Here is a 22,500-nt window from a genome sequence, read left to right on the forward strand (position 1 = left end):
CAAAACTATTTCTCCTATAATTGTTACCTAAATACAATTCGTCTTGATCTACACGAACAGAGAAAACCAATGTAAAAACATTGCACGAATAATTAGAAACAGGGCTCCTGTTAGAAAGTAACACTTAAATAAAATCGCCGGCATTTTGTTTTTGTCTTTTTTCATCGAAATTGTATTGCTGTTCTCGTAGGAAGAGGATAATTTATTCTCTAAAACAAGAACGCAAAACATGTGTCTTAATTCAGAAAAAGTTACATTCAATTCAACACGTTCAGTGTTGATTCATTTTCAACATCGTGTAGAACGTGCTTCTAAACTCGGTAATAGATTAAGCAAATTCAATTTTAAACTGTTCAAGTACGATCAATATTTCTGGAAACATTAATTCACTATGGTGCAGCCTGAACACCTTGTCAGTTCAAGTTCCTCTTTACCACAAAAAAATCTAGCAAAGGTCACTTAACTCCAAGACGGACTGGGACGTTAGTTCTATAAAAATATTTGTACTAAAATATATCTTGCTTTGAAAAACATAAAATTGCACGTATTTACAGAATTGGGTAAGACTAAGATTTAAACTTTGAATTTGACTGAAAATGCCATTAAAATATCTCTAAAATCATCACGTGATCAAATTCTTAGTGTTCCACCAATAAGATGCTGGGAAGCCGCTAACAATCTATATCGCTGACGCAAGTTGCGGGCGCGAACATGTTCATTGAGGATTTCCTCTGTGTGATTGGCAGGAAACCAGCCCTGAGTTCCGTCACATAATCGTTCTCCGTGATACCATCCTGGAATAAGAGGACACATAAATTACACATTTTGTTCTCTATAACACGCTTTTCCATTGTAGTTAATTCCAGAATATGCTAAACTTCAAAAATATTATTCATTTCTGGTTATCACACTTTCACTCTTTGTCTAACACGCTTTATAAAGTAGTTCTTCATTCACAATGTGTAGTTAAATCCCTAGTGTACGAAGTGTTCCGAACATTCATGATAGCTACTGAGCGATACTGTCACTGGTTATTCGCTGTGCAAGGTAGCGACTATTCAAATGAAGTTACTAAGCAGTTGTAATGGTGTTCGTTCAATATTGAACAAAATCACGTAAGAGTGAAAAGGTCGTTATTAACTCAACTGTGGAGAACAAAGTGTGTGATTTACTGACTGGGAAAGACTTTCTACCAAGGAACCCAACTCCACTTTTTTTCATAAAATATACCACAATGTGCGCGAGCTTACCATCCGGGAGTTTTTTCAGTACATTGATGACGTCACCCTCGTAAAGGGAGAGCTCGTCTGGTTGTTGAGCGGTGTAGTTGTGAAGAGCGTTCACTTGAGGACAGTCTACAAAGTAATTCAGTTGACATACAGTAAATATTCACGACACACATTTCGTCAAAACCAAGTTTACTCACAACGTCGGGACACTATCCCCCAACTTGATTGATGATTTCTTTTGTTCTCATTACCTGTTTGATTAACAATCTATTGAGAATGTACGGAGAAATCAAATCTTGATTCAGTAATGAGCGTTAGGAACATTAACTGTGCTTACCCCAAGCAGCATAAACAGTTTCTCCTTCTTGTTCGGCGGCTGGTGGTTTAAACGCTTCCATCCAGCGAGTCTTGTCCGTTCTAACGAGAGAAAAGGAATGAACAGTCAACAAACAACCTAAAATTTAAGTCTAGCGAGAAAAAATTAATTAAATTAAGCATGAAGCATTTATTTACAACGGAAAGGAAAGGCACAGCTAACGGTTAATTTCAGACCATTATTGAACTAAAACAACTTACTCCGTGATTCCCACCATTAAAAACTCTTTGGTTTTCGATTCTGAATTTTCTAGTAACACCAGAGAGAACATGTGGTCGACATTTATCTCAGAGTCGTGTGGCTCGTCCACTTGTGTCATGTTACGTGTGGCGTAATCAAGAGCAATGTAGCGATTTTCACTGAAAGTCAAAACGATAACACAAAAAGTTTAGTTCTCGTGTTTAAAGTAAATTACAGTTATGTATAACTTAGTTTGGCGACATCCTGTTAAAAGAAGTTGGTAAATTCAAGAAAATCATAATTGGGAAGTAAAGAGTTCACAACGTATATTTTGATTACCAGCAGCGAAATCAGGGTTAGCCTGTGAACAGGCTCCGGCTGGAAGGGCCGAGAAGAAACTGGGTGAGAGTGAAGTGGCCAAGGGGGAATGGGGTGGGTTTTTCTTCTCAACCCCTTATCTTCCACTAGAGAGCTTGTTCACTGGCTACGAAATGGTATACATAGTTATTTTCAACTCCTAGTATAGTTCCACTGTTTCAGGAGTATACTTATTTAAGATATTAAAGATAAAGCAATAGCAGGATATTTATGGAAAGGCGTTAGTTGCTGTGTTATTACGCGACACCATCTGAAACCAGTGCCTTGTTGAAATCCTCATCAGATAGTAATAAATCAAAAAAAAAAAAAAAAAAGGAACACAATTCTTGACTCCCACTAAGCCTGGCATAGGTGTCCGGTTACATATGTTGAATTCAGTCCCCGGGAGAGAAACGTCCAGAATTTGGGTCGAAAAAACAAAAACAAAAACAAAAAAACATACTCAAAACGTAGCAGCACATGATGTTGATATTATGTTGACATGATGTTCTCCATTTGGTTGATTATTGCACGCAGGTAAGAGCCAATCAGATACATGACGAGGATCAGTTGTGTGCTAGTCATCAACAGAGACTATCCTTAAAGTTTCTTTCACTCATTTACTGGTGAGATGCCGGCTACATTATGATGACAGGCGGCATGCGATAACAAGTAACCTAAAGGAGTGCTGATGATGGTTTCTAACCATTTTTAAAGCAGTTTTTTGCAGCAGGATTGGCTAAACTAATGTACTGACCGCCCTACCTTTTCTTCTTTGCCAGGAGCAGCAGATCGTTGAACAGAAACATATAGACAGGTTTAAATTTGGGTCTTAATCTTTTCAGGGGGTTCCTTGAGTCCTCCACACTGACTTGCATTAAATCACCTCGTCGAAGTAAATACCGTGCTGGTGTCGCCAGGGCAAGAGGCTAAATGGACAATAAGTAACAACCATCAGACTTGTAAACAATATACAATCTTTCCTCAACCAAAGATCACATAAATAACCCCTGGGCAACACGCTTAAAAAGTAAGAGGAAGAGTTAAAATGTTAACAACGCACAAACAAATTGTATTGCGATAATTAAACATGTCCGACGAGGGAATTGCATGCAAAATTTTACGTGAAAAGACGATATCACACTCACTTCAAATTTATGTTTAGCAGTGTGTAAATTAAAACAATTTTTAAAGACGTGCTCAACATCTCGTCTTCTGTGGAAGTATCAATTCGCTTGAAAAAAAGTTCAAAAAACCTCTCAGAAATGTCTTCGACTGTGTTAATCCACACTGCGTTCTCTCACCTTTGTTTTAAACTCGATCTGCGTTTGTAAAACACATATTTCTTCCATTCGTTCCATCTTCCTTGCACCTTCATTGCAATCATTCACAATCTGAAACAGTACAAAGGTAGACTTCTTTAACCTGACAAAGTACCAATAACTTGTATCTGGGCCCAGTTCAAATGTACTTGAACAAAGTTCTGATTAAAGATAATCCTAGTAAAATTTGGTCGTTCGGGGTGCCGGGTGGTGTGAGAAGCGATTCCCACAGCACTGACGTCAATGGCAACAACAACAACAACAACAACAACAACAACAACAACAACAACAAAGAATCATCACCTTGTTAATGGCAGCTAAGGCTCTATCTGTTTTATTGTACTCATCACTACCAGGTTCACAGCGATGACAAATAGCCTGTAAAGACAGTAAAAACACCTGCTCAAGAAATCCTTCCTGAACAATGGTAAAGTCCAGTAGAGAAACTACGCGACTGAAAAGCAAAAGGGTGTTCCTCATTTTCAGTCACTTTCTAACGTGTTATGTTCGAAGGCGAACTTGAATATTAGTTTTTACAACTGGTGAAAAGTTCTGCCGTGGTTTGCACGTTGTAATCCGGGTTTGACTGACGAACACAAATCCGTGACCTGCAAGCAGATCTTAAGTGACAAACACATTTCACAGCAGTTAGTACTCACGTTTACTAGTAATGGAAGACGTGTTATTCTTTGCATTGGAAGAACTAGAAAGGACTGTAGTGTCAAACCCTGCGCCTTTTTGCATGATTGGAGTTTGGCCACAGCATCCACAAAACGCACACTCTTCCTATAGCAACGACAGAAATAACAGTGACTTAGGTAATACAGAGATAAGGCATGTGAGAGTACGTGAAAGCACAAACATAAGCTTCATGCAGTCGTGGAGAAAATTGTTCAAGTTTCAACTCACCTAAGGTCTTTCAACGCCCTGTCCTGGTAGGTTTGATTGGAGCAGTACTTTACATAAACATCGAAAAAGTTTGAGGCCTGTGTACAGAAATGAGAGGTACATGTGTGATGGAAACTGTGTTTTTTCGCGATTAGTTTAAAATAAATAAATCATTTAAGGTGGTTCAATATGGATGTCATGTGAGGGGGTAGGTAAATAATAATATTTATGTTGCCATGGGCTGGTTAAATTCCTTTAATTTATCGGCAGTTTAAGGGCATCTTGGCTGAAAAGCACTGAGTTCAAGTTCCAAAGTACACCCAATGGTTCTCTTAAACTGGTCCTGGGGATTTAAGTTGATATCTTTGTAAGCGGCTCGAATACGAAGTGTTTGGTTTTCAGTTTAAATCACCTGAGCGTTGCCATGTTTATTTTATGGTACTTAAGGACGTCTTTGCGCGGTCAGAGATCTCCCTACGGAGTCTACATAAGAAGATTGGGAAGGTCTGGAATGTGAATTATAAACGATTAGAAGCACTTTTATGTCTTAAGATTCACACAGTGCTGTATTTCAAAAACGTCCACCTTAGGATTGACGTCATAATTTCCCATCAGGTTTTGCAAAAATTAACATGGCAGCACGTGGGAAATTTGAAATCCTAAATAGCTGAAAGTAAATGCCCAGCTTTCAAAACAGGCAAAGAATTATCGACTTCAAATCGCTGAAACAATTTAACACAAACACCAGCCTATGATTTGGAGCAAAACTGTTTTTTAGTCAGAATTCCCTTTAATGGACCAAACCAAAGGTTTCTAACCAACATCGCGTACAAACCTTCCCATAAAGTTCAAATAAAATGTGTAATTTTTCTTTTTGATCACTGTGCATAGTGACAGTTGCAAAAAAAAGTTTCACTTACGTATTCTACTATGATGTCACTTATAGACGAAATGACCACAGCTTCTTTTTGACGTGCTCGGAGGGCTTGGAGAAAGCTAAAATTAATAGAATGGTTTTACAGATTGATAAATTAGTTGCGTACATTCTGTTCTACAATGCTCTTGTGTAAACAATTTGGACTCTGTTGGCACTCAGCGTTAAACGCACAGTGCTAGAGAAACTACCGAATTAACTTGCAGAATATGGTTAAGGGAAAACGTATTCAGTCATGATATCAAGATTTTCATTCCAAATAGAGTAATAATAACAATAATAACAAATATAATAATAATAATAATAATAACAACAATAATAATAATAAATAAGTTCTTAAAAACGCATTTTACATTACATAAAAGTCACAATACTTTTTACAGTCCTAAATATGGATGACATCAGAAGTGTGACAGATTACTGCTGTGTACACGGTTACATGTGTGCGTACCTCTCACTGACGGATTTGATGGCACTGATGTTCGAGAACAGAACATGTGACTGGCCTCGTTCTAAAACACACAGAGAGGAGCCTGAAGACAACTCGTCCGAGTTGATGAAGTGTGACATCAGAATGTTGAGGCTTCTTAGATAGCTCGCTTCTGACGTAATCACTTCAAACATGGCCTGCAAAATAGACATTTGACAAAGGTTAAGAAATCTGCGTTTTTCACGGCAAATACAGTTAAAATAATACATATTAAATACCAAAATCAGCTACATGTATTGTACTCTGCTGCAGTGTTGGGAATGATTTAAAGATAAAAAAGAACTCCAAAATGACGGCTTCATTAAACTAGGAGTGGGTCACAATTGGCCACTGAATGAACTCGGCGCCTGTTCCAGTCTCCTGAGTCATTACTTTTGAGGACTCAAATAATGGCCATGATAGAGAGAGACTACAGTATTCTTAGCTAGATGGCAAACTGCTTTCAGTTACTTGCCACTCAGACCATTATCTTCGCGAATCTGATTTAATTCTACTTTTTCTACTCCAGGGCTGCAACATTAGGTTGATTTATAACAAACAAACAGTACAAACCTCTTGTCGTTTCCGTTCTTCTGGTTTTATGATGTCTAAAATTCCACTCGCCATGACCTGTTGATGGGGAAAAAAACGAAATAAGACCATGTCCTTCAACCAAAGCTTGACATACAACCAAGGAAACGGACCATCGTTTCATTCTTACTAGTAAACAAGTTTACTTTAAAAAGCCATCAAGAAATATTTAACACATTTTAATTGGGGGGAGTTACCCCTAACTGACAAATAGAAAAGAAAAGAAAAGAAAAGAAAAGAAAAGAAAAGAAAAAACGCTGGAAGAGAAGGATTGTTACCCAAAGGGCGGTGAAAAAAGAATGTTGCAAAACTAAGTATAGTCTAGAGCTGCCCTTTCTTAATGTCTCACTGAGCTATGAAAAAAAGATAATGGTACAATGTACAAACCTCTGGCAGTTCACACCAAAGCATCCTCATGTTTCTCAGTGTTCCTTTTGTCAACTCCTCCAGAGAGGCCGCATCATTCAATGACACATCGCTGCTCAATCGGCGTCGGCTGAGGTTTCTTTCACGTTGGAGTGTGCGTCTGGTGTACACTTGATACAAAGGTTCTGTTGAATACATGTACATTGATAACAAAATTAATGACTTTTGAGGAGGATAGTCTCGCCTCCAAACTGTATGTGATGTAGATACCTTCCAATTTATCTTAAGAAGATTGAAATCCAGGAATTCTTTTGTACTCCCCTCTCCCTGATTGATGAGTATAAGACCAGTGACCAGCAAGGTTGTACCGCTATATACAAACATGTCAAAATCAAGTTCCCACCTGACACTGTATATCAGCAAATAGAGGCATGATAATCACTTAACCACTGAACACAGATTTTTACGGTACAGTGGAACCCGGTTAAGACAGACACCAAAGGGACATGATAAAGTGTCTGCATTATCCGGGTGTCACCCTAATTTAAGAGAAAACATATGAGCTTTTTAGTTGACGGGACAATGAAAACTGTCCATTATAAGGGGGTGTCCGTAGAGCGGGGTTTGACTGTATCAACTAACCTTCAGCCATACTGTCTTTGTCATCATCTAAAAACAAAACAAATTTCATTACAGTTGTACATGTTTATACTGTACATTGTAGAAATAGCTACATCATGTTATAAAGTTTTGGGTTTCCTTGTCAGTTCAATACTATTGAAGGTTACATTTAATTCTTATTACACCATTTACTTTAACTATGGGACTGTCAGTGACAAATTCACTTAGTTCATTATCATCAGAAGTGAGTATCACTCCCTTCTCAGAGTAAATTCCATCTATTCATTAAGCAACACTTACAGAATTTAATGCTATTTATCTATCTTCACAACACAAACCAATTTGTTTTTTGCTTTTTACTTCCAGTTCATTAGCTTATCTTCCTCAAATATACTCTGTATTTTTAGCTACCTGAAGAAAATACTTCCTCTGAAGGCTTGTGGATAGGCTAGAAAAGAAAAACAAAACATTGATTACAATATCCATTGACACTATAGTAGTGTTTTGATCCTCTAAATAGTAGACTGTTTGCAACATGGAAACTTGCAATGAGTTGCAATATTTTCAAAACTTCTGCATTTCATTCTTTACAGTACACTATCTCTCATGACAAAGCTGACAGCTACGATGAGCTCAGGGTGTGGTCCCCTAGCATATGTTCCTGTCTTACCTGCACATAAATACCTTCTGCATCCTCATAGTACACCTTGTGGGAGGGTGGTTCAGGAGGACAAGCGTTTTCAGGTGGAACACAATATTCATGCGACGAATCTGATGAAAATGAGTTCTCTGAAGAAGCTTTAATGAAAAAAAAAAAAATCAAATCAATGACACAAAAAGAGCAAGTACATACTGTGCAACAGTGTACAGTACAAATATTACTCACTTGTTAGTGAAGACTACAGTGTACATGTATGTGTTTTAGTTCCAAGAACTGAATGAGTTTTTGCAAAAATAGAGATCAAGAAGAAAACAAGATTGATACATGAATTTAAAACAAAGAGGAAAAAAAAGAAAAAGCATAAGTTCAAAGATGTTGTTAATGTTGAATGTGTTCTGAAAAAGTCAATCTTTGGCACCAAAAAAATTATCACGATGACAAATTATCACAAAATAAATACCATCATCATGGTCATCATGAACATCTTCCTCCTCATGTTCCTCTATAGGTGGCTCAAAATACTCATGGTCATCACTATCAGAGGACTCAGATTCTGTTTCATCTGTACTCAGATCTGTCACCAGGCACACGCAAAAACATTTCAGTACACAAATGTATTAATGTTATTCACATATGAAGTATTTTGTCAAAAAACTTCTGTCAAAGGGGATGGTCAACTCTCAATTTACTATTTACCTTCAGACTTGGATTAATTAGAAGAGCTTACCAGCAGGCATTCCATTCAATGTCTGGTTCTTCTTTAAACTGTCCATAAATCCAGCTACACTTTGCTCATCAGCTACTTCATAGGTCATTGATGTACTTTTACCATGGATGTCTTCCATGAACTCATTAACAATACTTTCCTCGGGTGCAACATAAGCACTATCAGACTCAAACACTGTAGCTGAAGGTGGATTACGGGCTGACAGTGATCGCTTGGGTGGACTGGCCCCAAGAAGGGTATGGTCATAGGCATAGGAGTACTGAGATTGGTCTGGGAAAGAATGAAATATTACCAAAATGTATGTTGTAGTTTCAAATACTTGTTTGAATTGTAAATTAAAGATAAATTGCAAATTGATATTCATTTCCCAAACTGTCAGATTACGATAATGATAATTGAGACAAAGAAAACTTATAATGGTAAGGTAATGTTAACTGGTTAAAAAAAATTCAAGTCATAATGAGATACATGTACGACGCTTAGAAATCTCAGATGTGAAATGCTACAGTATACATATACATATATGTATTCTACGCAAATCCCTTCAAACAAAATCAGTTCAAGTACTGTACATGTAAAGTCGCAGTCCACTTAAAAATAAATAAATTCACAACTTGAACTAAAGATCAACAAGCATTACCTTCAGCTGATGTAAACCTTTGTATGTCACTTTCTGACACAGATTTGCTGACAGCAGGTCTACCAGGAATCTCTTGTCTATGGTCCAAAGCTGACAATGGTCGTGGGCGAGGCACAGCAGGTAGAGGTGGAACTTTACGTGATGGTGCATTGTCAGCTACAGGGACAGCACCTGGAGGAAGGGGTGGTGGTGGTCGTCTATTACATGGAGCTTGTGTGGATTTTTGTGAGGGGAGTTTGACACCAGGGCGGCGAGATTTAAGTCCTGTTGCCAACCGTTGCTTACGGCGTTCTGGTAAAGATGATTTCCTAGTAGGGCCTTTGGATAAAATTAAACAGAAAGTGTGACTCTTCCAAAACAACAATGAATGAATGTCTTAACTAAAAATGTTACATATATCTAGTTTCATAGGAAAAATAATGCTTTGTTTTGTTTGTATTCCTTTGCATGTACATGTAAGAGTTGCCAATATAATTTTAAGTGGAAGAATAAGTCATAAGAACACTGAATTGCTTTAAATGTGAACATGCTAACCATCCATCTCTTTTGGGGTGTTATCTATTAGAAGACTCTCAGTTTCCTCAAGACTTTCCACTGTTCTTGGTCTTGCCCTTGCCACAGCCTCAGCTGATGGAGGACTGGGTCTAACTGGGGGATGTTTCTCTGTTTCTTGTCCTGCAAAGTGAGCATACAACAATATTGTGTGGTGTCAATGACTGAAGAAAACTCTCAACACAAGTCCAGTACTGAAACAGCTAGTTTGCCTTACTATGAAGTGTCTAGGAATATTCTATATATTTAATATGTACTACCACAGAATCTGATGCTACTCAATTGTAAGTAGCCATTATTACGTCAGATTACTCTTCTAGGCTTCATTCAAAATTAATGGAGGAAACAGGTACAGGATGGAAGGCAAAAATGCCAAACAATACCCAAACTTTTTGCAAGAATGGAAAAATAAAAATTTATGCACAATACAGTACATATCATACAAGATATTGAACCTCTTTAAAATGGCTGCAAAATGTCTTCAGTCCGAGAAAGTTACTGTCTGGCCACAGCAATAATTCATAACTGTAAAAAATGTTTCCAATTATCTGGGCTAATAAAATGTGTATGATATTATATTACCAAGTCGAGGAGATGATGGTTGACTTGAAGATTTCTGTGGTGAAGCTCCAGGTCTGGGAAGAGGGTTTGGCTTACCAACTTCACTTGATTTTGATTTGGAATCAGATTTCGGTGGTGATGAACTTAATGGTACATGTAGGTTACGTGGCGAAGGTCTTGGTGAGGAAAGAGGAGATGCTCTCGGAGAAGTACCAGGAGAAGGAAATAAACCACTGGCTTTACCCGTATTGTTATCGCGGAATGGGAACACAGGAATTGTTGATAATTTTTGTGCTAGAGCAGCAACAGATGACTGTGGACAGTCTTTTTTAGGAGAGGAACCCAGCTCAGGTGGAGGCTTTTGAGGTAGTGGTGGTTTACTTGACAATACCTCGCCAGCTGGTGGTTTTTGTCCAGGAAGAGCCATTCCTTTTGGCAAAGAAGGAAGAGGCTTTTTTGGTGGTAAGGGCTTTGATTTATCTCCAGCTGGTTGTAAGTCAACAGTTCTTGAAGCTGAAGAAATATCCTCACTGGCATTTGCACTCTCCCCATAGGCTTCTGGTTGTCTTGTGTCACTTATTTTACGGGGGTACTGTGAGGAGGTTTTAGTAGCTATGCCACTACTTTTACGGGGTACAGGTGGTGAAGTTTTACTAACCGTGCAGGTTATTTTACGGGGGGTAGGTGGGGAGTTTTTACTGACCATACCGTTTATTTTACGAGGGGTTGGTGGGGAGTTTTTACTTGCTTTGCTGCTTATTTTCTGGGTGATAAGTGGGGTAGGTGTAACCATCATTCCACCTGCTTTGTGGGGAGATGATGGTGTGGATTCAGCATTAGTTCCACTCCTTTTCTGGGGAGGCGATGGTGTGATTCTGTCAGCCCTGAAAATTTAATAAAGGCAGTTAGTTACATGTAGTCCTAGCTTATTATAGGAGAGAAAGTGTACTCTAAACAAACCAGAATGCTGTAAAACAGTGTGTACAGAGAGAAACAGTTGTAATATTATGTATGAAGTATTAATTTATCCTGTTTCTTCAAGTACAGGTTGCATATCTCCCTTTGAATCTTACAATTTACTGAATTATTACTGAAGCTAATCAGCAAGCTTTTAGCCAGATGGCCATCCAGATGTCCTGTGGATGGTCACTTTCCAAAGAAAATTGTTTAATTTTTCATATGTTGCCTTATGAATTGTTCATCTGAGCAGGCCCTATAGCACATTTTGGACGGCCACTTTCCAAATTCTGGCTAATCAGTCAAAGGTCTACATTAGGAAAGCAGTATTCACTCCTAGAATAAACAGAAACAACTCATCCTTACTATCCTTCAAATTTAGAGCTGGAATAGACACTTTGCAAAAATGGCCCCTAAATTTGAATGACAACAATACCTTCTACATCCTAAGCCTTGGGTTAATGTTTCCAGACAAAAGAGTTTTCACATGAATGCGAGGCTTAGGATGTATAAGTATTGTTATTCAAACATTAGCACCATCTATGCAAAGTGTCTATAGTATGATACAATTTAAACTAAATATTTTTTGGTAACAGAAATGTTAGCCTATAAACTCTTAATATACACAACATGAATCACAGGTGATGCTTTTAGAATGTGATTAACTCTGATTTCATTCTGACTTCAAATGTTCTCTCAACTGACCTTTGAACCATAGCTTGGCTGTCTTTACTTCTATCTATGGTTGTCACGTGTTCATAATCATCATCTTCTGAGTTTGACGACACACTTTCTGTTCTTGGTCTAAGTGGCTCATACCATTCACCATCATCCACAGAGTTAATATCTGCAGCACCATTTTCAGTATGAATTGTTTCAACATTGTTTGTACTTTCCTTAGAAGGCTGTAAGTTACTACATGAAAGACTGGTGCTGCTTGTCTCTGTAACTGAATCCAGTTTTCTTAAAGGTCTCTTGTCAATTGCTTCTTCATTATTATTAGTCACATTTCCCTCCTCAAGACCAACTGGTTTTGCACTTGGTGCATTAGGTGGTGGTCTTCGTGGTTTTGGAAGTATAACAGGTTTGGGAGGAATTTTTTCTGGTTTTCCATTCTGTGTTGTAGTCGCTCCTTTGGCTTGGTTGCGCGGCCGAGGTACAGGGCGTGGCTTAGTAGTGGGAGGGTGCACAGCTGAAGGTTTCTCTCCAGCTTTTAATGTTCTGTCTTTATCTTCTTCCTCCATACCTAACAAGGAAGATCAAAAGTGCTGTGATGTATGTTTAAAACTACACAGATCTGTAATGAGCTCCTACTGACCATATATTCTTTGAACATTTTTATCATAATACTTTAAGTAGTGATTTTGATTTCCTAGTTATTGGCTTTACAAGAAGTTAGAGATACCAAAGATTCTACATGCAGGGTTTGAGCAGGGTCAGGGTTAGCTTATGGTTTGCTGCATGAGACCACTTGACGTGACAAAAGGCCAGAATTTTATGAGGTAATTCTGTTGATCCACTGTGGACCTAAAGTAGATGTACACATACACAGACAAGTATTAATAGTAAATGGTACACGTTCAATAAAAGCCAGTCATGCTGGAAAATGGGGACAACCTTCAAGTATAATGGATAATCATCTACTGAGTATAACAAGTTACTTCCAGTTGCTTGATATTCTGTATACAAAGAGAGCAGAAACCTGAGCTAAGCAGAACAGGTTTGTAAGCCATACATGGAACCCACCAGCCTTAGCAAAGTCTATACAATGTAACACATTTGCAGATGATACACAACCTACCTACACGTAATAAGTGCTCAAACACGGCCTTCGGTTGGCTGATCACAATCAAAAATTATGTTACAGCTATCTCTTTGTGTGAAAGTACATCACCTTGAACATCAACATCCTTAGAGCTTGCATTTGTCTGAGTTAATGAACTTATTTTTGGGCTAAACCTTTGATTAATGCCAAAATTTAGTTCTAATAATAATGCAGTTGTTAAACTTAGTTCTCTCATAAGCATTGTGGATATAAAAAAACAAATCTGCATTTTAACCATTCAATTCACATAGGATTAATTAGCACAGTAAAAATAGCTCCCAATAGATTAAATGGGTCTGATCAACAGTTGATTTTTCATGTTGTAAAATTATGTCAATTACCACCACAAATTGTGATACAGCAGTTGTCAAGACCACAGTGCTAAGAAACATTTTTCACCAGTTACAACTATCATTGTTTGGTTTACGAATTACTCGATATTGCTCAGTGCTAATACTGACGTTTGACGCAATGTTGTTTGTTGTGAGATTTTGCTAATACGTGACTTTACAAACTACATTAGCGACAGAATATTGCTTGGTCTTTTTTTTGTCCTCGATGAATCACATGATTTGATCAATTCTATTACTAAAACTGCAAAGTAGATACGATGCACGACACGGCCCGACTGTGTGTCTTACATGTAGTGCAAGTCTTACGTCAAAAGATCACTTTTCTGTAATCTAGCCGGAGGCAAATCTATTTTATTTTCGACGATATCACTAAACTAATGGGTGAACAGATTAAGCTTAAAATAGACAACCAAAGTTCTGGCTTGCTAAGGTACAGACGCACTGAATTCGTAACTCTGGAAAGCAAGCTGTTTGTATAAATTTGAACGACAAATACGTACGTGTTGGTTTTCACAAGTAACTATGCCTTATCAGCCATAAACATAGAAAAAATTCTTAAATTTCAACTGCAACTGAACATCGCATTGTCCTTTACCAATTCGAAAATATTTCTTGCGTATGTGTGTATGAAAACGAAACCCAAGTCAAGATTGATCGATAACAAGTGTCGCCAGCAACTCAAGTAAGGTAAAACACACACAACGTTACCCGCTTTTATGGTATAAATGAGCCAACATCTCTCAAACATAAATAAGCAAAATAATTTTCCAAAGATCGAAACCAACAGGAAACAAAGGACACTACGGAACATAACACGAGAGCAATGATTCGATCGACTTACCCTACAGAAGCCCACATTTGAGGCAAGACGACGACACAACCACATGTACTGCAGTAAAGATATTACCTGTCTCGGTAGTTTAAGGTATCAAAAGCACCATATTATCGATTTCTAAAGGATCGGAAGTAACGACAAATCTCGCACTTTTGTACAGCAAAATGCCAAATGCGCAGTGCAAAAGCAGAAGGGGAAATGTTTGCGCATTTCCGTAAGTTTGTTGTTGGGAGACTGGGCAACACAGGTTATATAAAAAAGTTTGAGCTCAATACTCACCGCCCTGGAGGAGCATATAAAGAAACATATCTTCATGAAATATATCTTCTTTCTTCTTTTGAATACCGCAAAAGATATAACGCGGATTTTTCGGCCTATACTTAACGGTATTGGACCAAGCGGCACACGCAGTTCTCATGGTTTCCGTAGTTCCTGTTTCCGTTTGAAAGTTATCAAAGTTTAATGTTATCTCATCGTCGTTTCATTCATACGTCAGTCACAAGAATGCCTTTTTCGACCATGCAAATAGAGACTGGTTACTTAAGGCCTTAAACATTCACATCAAAGGCGTGATTCAAAACATTTACGCCAAAAATAACATGATGAAAATTAGTTCCGGAAGTCATGGGCTCATTCCAACCGCAAGTGGCGACACCACCTTACCTGAAGTACAGACATGAAGTCAACAACTTATTAAGTATGTAAATTACGTATGCCACTAGTTCTTTTTTCCCTTATTACGCGCATTTCTATCTTGTTGTTTATCCCTGAACATATTTCTATGCGCCTATCATCGTAGCCATTTTGTCTACGTCAACAATAGTCTTATCTTTCAAGATAGAGAGGGTCCGCGAGAGGGCAAAGGGATAATCCCCTAAAGGCGTGGAAAGGGAAGGGCTCCAAGATGACACGTGATTTTGAGTCTCTCATATGAGGATGAGAACTCCCCAAAAGAATATTTAAGGCAGGCACCACTATCCCTTGCTTCACTTTCAAATCCTTTTATGGAGGGCTTGATTAACTGTATTTTAGTAATTTCATAAAAATCATTTTGAGAGACATTTCATCTTCATTTCTTTGCAAAAGAATTGCAAATGGTTCGGGCAAGAGAAGATTAATTCAAGAAAAAAAAAAGCAATTGAAAAGAAATAGTCAATGACATAATAATTCAAGTTATCTCATCTGATCCTTATAAGGAATCATTAAGGGCTACTGAGCTGACACTTTTTTTTCTGCAATGCTCAAGCTGTCAAAACAAGCAATTTTGTTTCTCCATTTTAAATATCAGGAACAAAAACTAAGTGCCTCTGTAGGCTTGGAGCACTGCAATGCTAGTCTCAAATATCCTGCATCTATGTTGCAAAATATACAAATGTCTAAACATTCAACTATACAACAAAAATTTACTCTGAGGTCACCTTTCAGGGAAATTGAAAGTGAACAAACAGTGTCACATGCTGGCAGTGACAATTACCTTCCCAAGTCATGTCTTTAACAATGAAAAATCAGGGGCTATGTTGGACTGCTTATAATGAGTTTTTGAAAACGTTCAGATATCTAGCCACATGGGTTTGTTCATAAAGCAGCCAACTTTAAAATACACAGATGCAGACTCAAACATCATGACATACAGGAAGACTTTTCAATTTTATTTATTTTATTCTTTTATTATCTTACTATAATTCTTACTCTTAACAGATATAGTAAACATGCATTAATTACTGCATGAGTTTGAAACTGAACAAACCTCTGATCACCAAAACAATCAGATATCCAAACTCTGTTACTGAGCTGAGTTTATTTGTTTTGAACTTTTTCCTAACAAGTAATTTGTATTATTCATCAAAGCTGACATACTAAGTAACACATATGTGTGAATCCGTAAATACTGTAGAACTGTAGATTTTGAATCAATCACTCTACATTAATCATGTACCATTTTCTCTTCAATACACAATTTCACAGTTACACTCCCAGGGATTACTTGAAGAATACAATAACTGGCATTTTTCTAACAAAAATGTCATCAAAATTCCTAGATTCCATACACCCACCCCCACCCCCTATATAGTGTGGTAACACTACATAGTAACATTGTTCATAACTGGTTTATATCCAGTTTGATCACAACCAAGTTTAACAAACTGTGGCAAGACAGTAATAGACTTATTACTTAATCAACATCGGGCCTGCCAGTTTATCTGCTTCACCATCATCCCCTCGCACAGCACGGACAAGCTCAATGCCAAACTCAAAGGCTGTACCAGGGCCTCGGCTAGTTACCAGGTTGCCATCTCGCACCACACGCTCTTCTGAATAGGTATAGCCTGGTGAATAAATTACCAACTTAATGTTATGCAAAAAAGGTGATATTTAATGACTATAAATCACCATGACTTTAAAATATATTTTCATAATATGCATTTATTGACAGAGATAAACCACAAAAAGGGCAGATGACAAAGGGTAATTTTACTTTTATAACTATGATGCAATAACTATTATTTTGTACATATAAAACAATGTAAGAAAATTATATTCACCATCCAATTTATCTTTCACAGATGGATGTGATGTAACAGTCTTTCCTTTTGCAATTCCATGAGCATGAAGAGCTGTTGGAGCTATCAAACAAATGACAACAGTGCTTCTAAAACCCTATAAATAAGCAGAAATCTAAACTGGCTCACAGATTACTATAAGCTTCACACTCAGAAATGCAATACCTTCTATGAACAGATAAAACCCATTGACAAAGAGCCCTAGAGATTTTTTACCCCAGCTAAATTAAGTTGCTTTTTAACATAACATTGATACCAGCACAGATGGCTCCAATAATTCTTCCACTTTGTTCCTGTTCCTGAAGGATTTCTTTCACTTTCGCAGACTGTAAATAACAGAATCACAGCATTTAATTATACCAATAAAATTAAAAATGCTGTAAGTACCCCTCCACTAATATCACTAATGTACAACAGATCTAACATTAACATGCAAAAAAAAACTACTTTTCTTTGTGGCGTTCTCTCATTAATAATTAAAATAATTTAAGTCTTTTAAGACTTAAAAGTCTACTATTTAAGTATAGTATAACTGGGCACTACAGAGTTTAAAATTTTATCACATTTACAACATAATTTACTTTGGTTAGCTAATCAGTCAAGATCGATGATCACTGGCCTATCAACAGGTAACAAGCAGGTGTACATGTAATTTTTTTTTTAAAAAACTATATAACAACAGTGAATTAAAAATTCTTGAGAAAAACTAACATACACTGTAAAGCTATGTAAAACCTAACTTTGACAATGATCTGACTGATAGGCCAAGTAACAAGCAACTGAGTCAGGACGTGTTTCCAAATGTACATGTACACAGGCGTGATATACATGTACATGTAGTACATGTATGTAAACCTGTTAAATTGCTGAATCCATTACACTAACTATAGCTGTTACATCACAAAAATAAGAATGATGTATATTGATTACTTTTGCCAGGTTGTTGGATCCTCCCAGTCCTCCAGGTAGAATGACAGCATCATACGGACCCTAACAAATAACACAAACTGCAGTTCAGCAAAAACAACAACATATCTCATGAGTTAAATAAGATTACTGAAAAGAGATTGGAATTTTGAAGACAATTAAAGGATGAAGCTGAGTGATTAGGTCATATTCCAAGATGGTTCTTGATCCAACAACTGGCTTCTCAAAGCAAAAATGGTAGCAACAACACTTAGCCTTTCCACCCTTAAAATTTCTCTATAAAATCTGAATTCATAGCACACATGTGGTGACTGCTCTGAGTGAAATACTATATGTTGATTTAAAACTTACAAAACTGTACCTGTTTGACTGCATCTTCTAAACTCATATCTGGCTTGACACTCACACAGCGACTGCACACAACAGGATCTGCACTGGTCAGACCTCCAATGACTGTTTTAACCTAAACATGCAACAGTAAATATTAATTACAGTACTAGAAAACAGCTACAATGGGGGACAATACTCTTATGCCGATTAACACGATATGCCTTAATTTCTCCCCCTTTCCCCCTCGTCCCAAGCAATGTTGTAGTTTGTGCAGCCCTGTACACTTTGGCTGGTCCTGAAAGTGTTTCTTCATCCCAACATTGTTTGGAGGGGGAAGGGGAGGGCCATTCTCGGTATCCACATGGTTAGAGAAATTATGCTACATCTGATTATTTGATAAGGATGTGGAAACAAGGTTTTCGATGACTGTTCCAAGGAGTTTTGTCCTCCATTGTAGGTATACAACTGTAATAATTTCTCATTTTACATGCATGTTGTCTGGTATATATAATGTAATTCATTACAAATTGTAAAAATGTAGTTGGTTGGGTGAAGTTACATGAAGTTAACTACTGTATGCCAGCCAACTCTCATGCCTTGGGTTAAGACTTCAATGTCAATGACTACTCATGTCTACTGACAAATTTCTCTGACCCAGCTGGACAACTTTTGATAATGTCCTTGAAAGTCTTCAGACATCATACTGGTTGCAGTATACTCTGGGAAAAAAATTGAAGGTTGACATATTTAAGAGTTGTAACTAACAGACATCCTTGCTTCATTTGCTTATCACTTTCAATTCATTTGTTCCTCTATCTTGTGACATGGGCTTTAAATTCATTTGAGTTTCAAGTGACTCTCAATTTACATTTTACAGGTAGTGCAATTGTTCATGAACCAAGGATCGAGTCAAATATTGTATTATGCACTGGACATGTGATAACTGCATAGATTGTACTGCTGTATTTCCAACATTCTGGTTTTTGGTCACTTAAGGTAATTCCTCTGAAATAAAAGTGACAATAGATTTTTGTTCAAACTTTGTCCACTGAATATTTGTCATATGATAACTTCAATTTTGAAATAAAAAAGGGGGGTGCCCATGCTCATTAAGGAGCAGTGAGGCATTTAAAATGCCCCATTTTGGCATTATTTAATGCTTATTATAAGAACGCATTCCCAGTAATTGTAACATCTTTGTAAGCCCAGACTCATAAGAACATGCATTAAACTACAGCCAATACATTGTGTCGGACAGAAATAAACGTTTAAGTTTGATTCAGACAGAAAGCTAAATCCTTGATTAAAAATTTGAACCAAATTTCTTGACGTGGTTACCGACAGCAAAATAGAAAAGACCACAGTGTATCTGCTATTTTTCTTATTTATTCAAATTTCAGCAATAGAAATCGGATCAGTCTTTTCTCACGCAAAGCTTATGATTAGTTGATTACAACGACTGAAAAAAAAAATTGGGGTGCCCATGCTCGTTGGTGAGCTGGAGCCATTTTTCAACTGACAGAACTCAATATCAACGCAAATCCGTCATGTTTTCAATATGCCGTGCACAAGCGCACGCTAATGACTAGTTACTCTTGAAATAAAAAGTATTTTTCAAGACACAAAAATAGGAAAATTTGAAAAACCTTTAAAGTTTATAAACTCCCTTTTAGTTACCTCTCCAGAGTGAAAAAGATTTACATTGAATTTGGCTTAAAATTCAGATGAAAGTGAATAAAAAATCACAAACGAACGAACTACTATCGGCTTAATGGTCAGCAGTTTATACTCCATGCAATTTTTACATGATATGTCTATCATGATATGTCTCTTTCTCATTATGGCAACCAAAATGAAAACAAAATTATGATTAACTTGTAAAGAACATTTCTGAAGATAAAATGCTTCTGCTATTAAATGAATGCTTCAAAGGCATCTGAAACAAAAAAAACAGTCATTCTGTCTTTTTTTGAGGGGGGGGGGGAGGAGGGGTTGTTTAGTTCAAAAAATGATCAGTGGTGTCTACTGCAAAACATTCTGAATCTCAGTGGACTTCAAATTTGTGACAGCACACTTATATAGATCATCAGCTTTGTTATCAACTTTGCTGACAGAACCCTGATCATGGATACTTGATGATGGTGGACGGTCACGACAATTCTGCTGCGAATGCTCAAGATATTTCTGGCAAAGCTCCCAGAATTTCAGCTCTACAACAAGAAAATATTACTGCTGATAGTCTTGTAGAACATCTTAAAGTGAACAAGTCTAAATTTTGTTGGGCTGGAACTTTTAGTGAGCTTATTGAGTTCACTAACAAATATCTTCATCTTGGCGACGGCATGACAAAGGTAATCGACAACGAAAATAAGAGGACGATTACGTCAGACCATTTAACTTTAAACTGGTATGAGTCAACTGGAACACTTCAAGTCCAAGGGTCGAATTGATCAAGCTGTAAGACTTTCCTAAACCAACTGACTGATGGTACAAAAGGAATTGAGTTTCTAGCTCCGCGTCTCCTTGACACTTCTGATGGAGATGGCGACAATGCCGCATGTCATCAAACCTGGAATGACCTTTGTAGCGCCAGTCCCGAAACTGCCGACATAGTGACAAAATCTATGTTTGCCCAAGAACTGGAAAAAATTTGGTCTCAAATTAAAATCCTGAATGCCAAGCTTTCTGGTGACAGCGACATAAGTAATAAACAGGAGGATAATATTCAAATCATCAACTCTTTGAAACAAAAGAACCAAGACTTGAATGACGAAATTTGCATCTTGAAGACAAGGTTGAATCAAGAAATTAACGCAGCGAAAAAGCTTACTGAGAAGAGGGATTCCTTGAAAACTGCACTACAAATTGTTATGAAAGATTTAATGAATTTGTCCAATGATAGGCCAATATCCCGTTCCGATCAGTTAAGTGACGATAACGGGTCTCAGTTCAAAAATGTTTCTGGCGGCAAGAAGACAAAGAAACCGAAACCTCAATTCCACCTCAAGATGTCAACCATCAGAATCGTTTTGAGCCCCTGAGAAACGAGGATTCAGTGATAGATTCTACACCTTCTAGTAATACAGATAAATCATTCACAACTTTCTTGGTGGGCGATTCTATGATAAAGCAAATACAGGGACGGAGGCTGGGTAGGAAAGTCGGCCATCGTGTGATTGTTAAATCTTTCCCTGGCGAAACCACCAACGATGTGACGCACTACCTAATGCCTACTGTCGACAAGAGCCTTCAACAGATTATTCTCCACATGGGAACGAATGACCTACATGACCATACTCCAACCGTGGTTGCTGAGAACATTATGGACCTTGCCAGGAAAGTTGAAATGGAATCTAACGCTGAAGTTATCTTATCGGAGCTGGTGTCAAGATCAGATAATGTTCCAAACAATGCTGTGAAAGCTGTTAACAAGCACCTTATGAAATACTGTAATCAAAATGACTGGAGAGTGATTAAACATCAAAACATCGACAGAAATTGTCTAAATAAGAGCAGACTACATCTGAATGAAAAAGTAATAACATCCTTTTTAGTAACTTTGTGAATGCCTTAGATAATAGCTCCATGCACTGAATTCCTATTGCTATGGGTGCTGATCAAATCTCTGCAGCCGAAGAAAATTTCAATTTCTCTTACGAGTCTTCTAGGGCTGATGCAATCTCTGTAGTGGAAGAGAATTCAAATTTATCTCACTAGTCTTCTGCCTTTTTACCTTCAATGCGTGGCTTTAAATTAACCTACTTAAATATTGCAAGCTTGCCAAAACACATTGACGAGCTGAGAGATTTGCTCTCTGATAACCCTCTTGATATATTATCTATTAATGAGATGAGGCTCGATGATTCCGTCAGCGACCATGAGGTTTACATTCCCGGTTATGATATCGTTTGCCGTGATCGTGAACATAATGGTAGATTTGGTGGGGGAGTTTGCATCTATGTTTGATCTAATATAACTTTCTCTTTACGCCCTGATCTAAGTGATATACACCTCAAAAACATATGCATCGAGATTCGTAAACCTCGATCTAAACCCTTTCTTATTGCTACCTGGTATAGGCCTCCTAATTCATCAACTGAGATATTTTCTCATTTTGAATCCTTTGTTGGCAAGCTTGATGCAGAGAACATTGAATTCTATTTAATGGGTGACTTTACCTGTAATTTGGCTTCTCTGCAACCTGATATCAACACAGTGTTGTTAACCAATATTGTTGA

General features: G+C 37.5%; 2 protein-coding genes and 1 pseudogene across 4 annotated transcripts in view; 1 reads left to right on the forward strand and 2 right to left on the reverse strand.

The window, feature by feature from the left end:
• LOC110054632 (uncharacterized) overlaps window positions 1–14,999 on the reverse strand; it is a 15,218-nt gene extending 219 nt beyond the window's left edge. Inside the window, exons 1-23 of one of the 3 annotated variants that reach the window (XM_020760982.2) lie at window positions 14,724–14,994; window positions 12,137–12,677; window positions 10,496–11,358; window positions 9,896–10,036; window positions 9,362–9,679; window positions 8,722–8,991; window positions 8,455–8,568; window positions 8,004–8,131; window positions 7,745–7,781; window positions 7,355–7,381; window positions 6,734–6,897; window positions 6,329–6,385; window positions 5,738–5,913; window positions 5,273–5,348; window positions 4,374–4,450; window positions 4,124–4,250; window positions 3,768–3,842; window positions 3,447–3,536; window positions 2,908–3,071; window positions 1,806–1,964; window positions 1,567–1,646; window positions 1,251–1,355; window positions 1–794 (exon numbers count right to left, since the gene is read on the reverse strand). The exon at window positions 1–794 is cut by the window's left edge and continues 219 nt beyond it. In XM_020760982.2, the coding sequence (XP_020616641.1) occupies window positions 631–794; window positions 1,251–1,355; window positions 1,567–1,646; window positions 1,806–1,964; window positions 2,908–3,071; window positions 3,447–3,536; window positions 3,768–3,842; window positions 4,124–4,250; window positions 4,374–4,450; window positions 5,273–5,348; window positions 5,738–5,913; window positions 6,329–6,385; window positions 6,734–6,897; window positions 7,355–7,381; window positions 7,745–7,781; window positions 8,004–8,131; window positions 8,455–8,568; window positions 8,722–8,991; window positions 9,362–9,679; window positions 9,896–10,036; window positions 10,496–11,358; window positions 12,137–12,677; window positions 14,724–14,862 (4,092 nt within the window). In that variant the 5' untranslated portion in view covers window positions 14,863–14,994 and the 3' untranslated portion in view covers window positions 1–630. Of the gene's footprint in view, window positions 795–1,250; window positions 1,356–1,566; window positions 1,647–1,805; window positions 1,965–2,907; window positions 3,072–3,446; window positions 3,537–3,767; window positions 3,843–4,123; window positions 4,251–4,373; window positions 4,451–5,272; window positions 5,349–5,737; window positions 5,914–6,328; window positions 6,386–6,733; window positions 6,898–7,354; window positions 7,382–7,744; window positions 7,782–8,003; window positions 8,132–8,454; window positions 8,569–8,721; window positions 8,992–9,361; window positions 9,680–9,895; window positions 10,037–10,495; window positions 11,359–12,136; window positions 12,678–14,450; window positions 14,668–14,723 lie in introns of those variants that run through there. The other 2 variants (XM_020760983.2, XM_089282390.1) reach the window with 2 other exon arrangements.
• A 1,073-nt stretch (window positions 15,000–16,072) lies between these two features.
• Window positions 16,073–22,500, reverse strand: part of LOC110054633 (protein/nucleic acid deglycase DJ-1-like) — a 10,013-nt gene continuing 3,585 nt past the window's right edge. Inside the window, exons 2-6 of the mRNA XM_020760984.2 lie at window positions 18,294–18,395; window positions 17,936–17,995; window positions 17,262–17,331; window positions 16,988–17,068; window positions 16,073–16,771 (exon numbers count right to left, since the gene is read on the reverse strand). Of these exons, the coding sequence (XP_020616643.1) occupies window positions 16,614–16,771; window positions 16,988–17,068; window positions 17,262–17,331; window positions 17,936–17,995; window positions 18,294–18,395 (471 nt within the window). The 3' untranslated portion in view covers window positions 16,073–16,613. The remainder of the gene's footprint in view (window positions 16,772–16,987; window positions 17,069–17,261; window positions 17,332–17,935; window positions 17,996–18,293; window positions 18,396–22,500) is intronic.
• LOC149116669 (uncharacterized) overlaps window positions 21,947–22,500 on the forward strand; it is an 840-nt pseudogene continuing 286 nt past the window's right edge.

Source organism: Orbicella faveolata, unplaced genomic scaffold (assembly GCF_042242905.1).
Source record: "Orbicella faveolata isolate gen_17 unplaced genomic scaffold, um_ofav_v1 contig_12, whole genome shotgun sequence".
NCBI classification, from domain to species: Eukaryota; Metazoa; Cnidaria; class Anthozoa; order Scleractinia; family Merulinidae; genus Orbicella; species Orbicella faveolata.